Source organism: Haliaeetus leucocephalus, unplaced genomic scaffold (assembly GCF_000737465.1).
Source record: "Haliaeetus leucocephalus isolate CR32 unplaced genomic scaffold, Haliaeetus_leucocephalus-4.0 Scaffold373, whole genome shotgun sequence".
Classification (NCBI taxonomy): Eukaryota; Metazoa; Chordata; class Aves; order Accipitriformes; family Accipitridae; genus Haliaeetus; species Haliaeetus leucocephalus.
The window spans coordinates 4,540,516-4,545,613 of NW_010972809.1; the positions used below are offsets into that span (position 1 = coordinate 4,540,516).

The following is a 5,098-nucleotide window of genomic DNA, read 5'->3' on the forward strand; positions in this document are numbered from 1 at the left end:
CACCGAATTAACTGCCCCAAAATGTAGCAGAACAGCGTGAAGGAAACTTGATATGGGCTTTATTCAGCCTTTTGGTGTTTAGGTGTAAAAAATGCTGCAAACAAATGAATATTGACAAGAAATCCAGCACAATTTCAGAAATTTTTCATGGTGACTGCTGTCAGTAAGTGTTTGTAATACAATACACTTTGTATTGCATTTGTTTGTAAAAGTTTGTTTTTAAAAAACACCAAAACACTCAGTTTTAACTGTGGACTAACTCTTGTGCTTTTTTTTCCTATAGGATCAGAGATTATTAAATCCATTTATTTGCTTTAAGCATCTTTCCAGCTATAACCACTCTGGGCCAATGTTTGGAGACATGCAAAGTTTGACGATTGCTCTAGCTCCTTCCTGGCTCCATTGAGGTCTCCATCTTTAACTTGCATGGGCTGGGTGAGACTTTTAGGATAGCATGATAAGTAACACAACACTGCCTAGTCCAGTACAGCCCACAAAGCTAGTTCATCTATATCCAACCCTTTATGGGCCATATTTTAATGGTACAATAAAGCCAATATTAGAATTTGTACTGTTGGATGAAGAAGACATCAGCCGTATGAGAATGCTGCTGCAGGACAAATTCATTTGGCCAATTCAAATTTCACTGTGAAGTTTTGATGAGCAAGCTTGAAGCTAGAATGAGCATTAGCTGTTGTCTCACATCTGGCACAAACTTTCTGTGTTGTAATCTGGCTAACCTGACAGAAAGGCAATAGTGTGCACACACTTCATCTAGGTCAGCTTTGTACGTGGGGCAATCTACCTCCATGATCATGGGGCCACAGCCTACAGAAAAGCAAGGCATATGAAAAACAGGGGAATACAGTAATTAAAAATATTTATTTCTGAAGATATTTACCTTGATAGGCATAAAGCATTTCCCAATTTCATACAGAAATACATAAAACATGCATAGACCAATATGGCCTACTTCAATGTGTATTCAACATGGTAAATATAATGAAGAACTTGTGTGAATATAAATACAGAACACAAAAAAAAGCACATAAGATTCAACTGTCAGCAAATTCAACAATGTGAACAAATTCACTGCTATAAATGTTCACCCAATATTAGCCTTTTGACATAATTCAAAACAACCCTTTGTCTCAATGCATTTCCACCAAACAAGGCACTGAATAAATCTCACAACAGCCTCTGGTACATCCCCACTTCAGTGCATTTTTGGTGGCATGTAAGACACAACAATCTCTATTATTAGAACTTCAGTTAGCCAAATATCCTTGTTATGGGACACCTAGTAGTGTTGTCTAACTTTTATATTGAAGAGTCCTTTGGTATCCAAAACCCAAAGGACTTTTACTATGCAAACAACCACCGTGTCTAACCCACATTCAGATAACTCTGGTTGTACAAGTAAACTAGACTTCTGAAAAAAGGCAAAGGGTTGCAGCTGATTAGCAAAGGCAATAACAAGGTGTAAAAATACTCTAGCAGGAGTGCAACAAACAGTACGCGAGGTAGACATGTATATATGCAGTAAGTTCTGATTAAAGTAGCACTGTGGCTTTCATTTTTGCATTTTAATCAAAAAGGTCGAGTTTTTTGCTTTGAAGTTTGTCCCCTCAGATCTTGCTTTCTGTCCTTCCTAAGCACATCTGTGAGGTCTTTCTTGCAAGATGCTTTTGATGCAGGCCCTGAAAGCTGCCCAATTGATGGGTAACATTCCAGAAGCAATATTCAAACATTTCTTCAGAAAGATGGCTTTTCATGTATGTTACTGCAGATTCCCCTTCACCCCCTCTACCCATCCACCTGAATTCCAAAATGATGAAATCCTTTGCTTTTATACCTCCAAATACAGGACTTCCTTAGTGTTTTGCTCTGCTGCGCAAACACTTGGACAGAGAGGCCCTTCGCCATCGTGGAATGTTAGAAGTCAAGAGAGAGTTTTGGTGATGCTTTTTCAGCAAGTGTGATGGAGAAAGATTCAGGTGATCTTCCCACTAGGATGCTTTCAGGCTTTCCCAGATGCTTTGCCTTTTGTTCGCCCTGTTGTGTTTCAGCTTCCACCCTTTCTGGAGCTCAGCCTTCAGCTTTGCGATACTGAAGGAGGCTTTGATACTGTTACCAATGGCTTCCAGCCTGCAAAAATAAGAAAAATACATTTATTGTAACAATAATGAAGATGCCTCTCCAGAGTGCAGACATTCAGTTTTTGATTAAATAAGCCTCAGTCTAGATTTCTACCATGGGATCCTCTGTAACTGCTTATTGCTATACCTCTGTCAGAATTACGCTAACTTAAGCCACTTGAAATACTGGATTCAGGATTTAAATGCAAACATTAAAATAAGTTAAAATATTCATTCAAATATAGATGCCCCAGAGTTCCTTAAATGGCACATATCCAGTCAAGAGATCTTCAGTGTTATTCTTTCTGGCTGTTTTGTTTCTTTCAGGTAAACCTGATCCTGGTTCCAATGAATGGGTGCATTTTTCAAGTAAGTGACTAAGCAAGCCCCGTTTTCAAAAATGATTTAAGACTTCCAGAGCCTAAGCCTCATCCAAAATCATCAGGCTGCCTGCTCCCTTAAATCCTGTTCTGCTTTTCAAACTAGCACTAGAGTGTCTTCTTTTGTATGGGCAAACTTCCGTATGCCATGCTTTTACACAGGCATATGGCTGAACAGTGGACGCCGGAGCTGGTGTAGCTGTACTAACACTCAGCTTCAAAGCTGACTTCACCTCTGTGGGGTCCGTAGCTGCACCAAGTCCAATGCACGCGTCTCTGAACCGGACTGTGGAGTGATATTGCCGCCTACTGCCACTCAACTTGTTATGCATGGACCTCAAAGGGCAGTCCTGAAACTTACTCCTAATCCCAAATATTAAACTGGGCTCAAATATTAATTTAGTCTTCATTTCCCTTTTTCTCAACCTTTTCGCAGTCATCTCCATCACTAACATCCTGTACTCATTTTACACGGGTTTATTGGGCAATGTAAAAGATAAGGCAGGTAGAAATCCACCTCCTGCATTCTAAAAAGCCAGCCACACCAGCCAGGAGAAACGATACATTCAAAATCTGGATAGATCAATAATCTTTTTTTTTTCCCCTCCAGTAAAATGGAGTAAAGTATCTAAGAAAAAGCATTCTGATTCAATAGCATATTAGAGTAGTCGGGACATACTTTTAAGTAGTTAAAATAGTGCATGAACATGCTAAAATGACAGGCTCTATTTATTTCTGTCAGTATTTCATGATTTCACACTCTTCTGAAGTTTGGTGTATCATCAGGCTTACAACTAGGCCTGCTTCCTCTACGCAAATGGAGGATGCTAGGCAGAGCTCAGCACCCCTGTCTTCAGAAGCTAAAAACCCACTGAACTAAGAAAAGCGCTCAAGACATCCTCACTGATTCCTCTGTAACTCTCAAGCTGAAATCACCAGCTAAGCCCACGCTGATCCGAAGGCAGGTACACTGTGCTCTCTATTGCTACTCCGGGGAACTACAACAGGGTGAGAAGAAACTCACCGCTTCATTTTCTTGCTGTCAACACGTGGTCGGTTCATGCATTTGGGTCCAATGCAATTGCCAGCTTTGTTGCGGTGACGCAAGGTTTTTTCCACTGTGGACTGAGCCCTGTGAAAAGTGAAAAGGCGCTGCTGTTAAAAAAAAAAAGCAAGCATGCAGTCCGCAAGGTGAGGCATCTCATCAACAACCACTTCTCTAGGCACGTAATAAGTGATTTTTCTGGGCCAAACCATAGTACGTATCACAGCGGCATGAACACTCGGGTAGGAGGCAAGGCTTTGGGGAGATTATTCGCTCAGCAAGTGCCAAAATGAGTGAGTCTACCACAATGCATCCCTTTTACATGCACTGCCTTTTAAAGAGTAGCAACAATAGACGCACCAGAGATCTTTTCCTGTCTGGCAGAAGTTCAGACATTTCTTGTCCTTCTGGTTGGCACATCGGCATCTGCTGCTAGGTTCAGCGAGCATCTCCGGCACCGCGTCCTTCAGCGATCTTCTGGATCGAGAAGGACCTCCAAGACCATACGGGACAGTTTTCCTATGATCAAAGAGACCACATGAAAGTCATTCAAATAATTCTGTGGCTTCAAAACAGTGGGGTATTTTGGGCAACCTTATCAATGGGATTGGGAATGCCTCATTGGTCATAGTTTCCATGCAAATGCTTCTGATGATCCTGCAGCATATTCATTAGCATGGCTACTGACAAGGCTAATGGCCTTTTAATTGTGATTTCATAAGGCTGCTGTGCCTCCCTGAGCGATAGAAAGCAATAAAACCTCATCTCTTTGAACTTTGGTAACTGCCAACACTGAAAGAAGCAATAAAAGTGAGGAAGAGATCCTCTGCGCTCAGGGGCAACCCAGCAGCAGAACAAATCGCTAGAGTCAGTGTTTGCAGCATTAGGTGAGGCTCGTGCTCACTACTTTTTGGTGAGGAGAGCGTAGAAACGGACACCGTACGTAACACTATTAACGCGTGGGATGCGTTAATTTGCAGCAGAGAGCAGCAAGAGGCAGCGAGGAGCCACCCTGTGTCGAAGTAAGCCTTCTAGCCTCCTGACTTGTCAGAAAGGAAAACGGTCAAATTCAGGCGGGCAAAATCATCCTGTTGGCATTTTGTCGGCTTCTGATTCACAGCGAAAAGCATCCCGCAGCCTTTGCTGAGCAGTACCCAAAGGAAACGCTCCTGCCCAGATTTTAGGAACGCAGGTGCGTTAGGGCTGTTGGGAGCTACCTGCTCAATCTAGGTGGTCAAATCCCGCTTGCTTTCCCCCAGTGAACGGTCTCGCTGCTAAACTCGGCAGAAAAGCAGGAGGGGAGGGGGAAAGCGACAGGAGAGACCGTGCAAATACCTTTCCGTCCCATTCCTGCGAGGGGGTTTGCGGTTCTTGGTTTTCCCCTTCTCCCTCCCTTTTCCCAACCCAAAGCGGACCCCAGCGCTCGGCAACTGCCCCCCTCCCCGGCTCCCGCCCTCCCCGGTCCATCGTTCACTCACTCGGGGGTGTTGATCCAGATGATGTCGAGGTGGCAGAAGTAGACGCACTCCTCGTCC

The 5,098-nt window shown here is 43.2% G+C and overlaps 1 protein-coding gene across 1 annotated transcript in view; it reads right to left on the reverse strand.

Moving 5' to 3' along the window:
• Nucleotides 1–863: 863 nt before the first annotated feature.
• EDN1 (endothelin 1) overlaps nucleotides 864–5,098 on the reverse strand; it is a 4,487-nt gene continuing 252 nt past the window's right edge. Inside the window, exons 2-5 of the mRNA XM_010573310.1 lie at nucleotides 5,042–5,097; nucleotides 3,924–4,082; nucleotides 3,543–3,650; nucleotides 864–2,148 (exon numbers count right to left, since the gene is read on the reverse strand). Of these exons, the coding sequence (XP_010571612.1) occupies nucleotides 2,010–2,148; nucleotides 3,543–3,650; nucleotides 3,924–4,082; nucleotides 5,042–5,097 (462 nt within the window). The 3' untranslated portion in view covers nucleotides 864–2,009. The remainder of the gene's footprint in view (nucleotides 2,149–3,542; nucleotides 3,651–3,923; nucleotides 4,083–5,041; nucleotide 5,098) is intronic.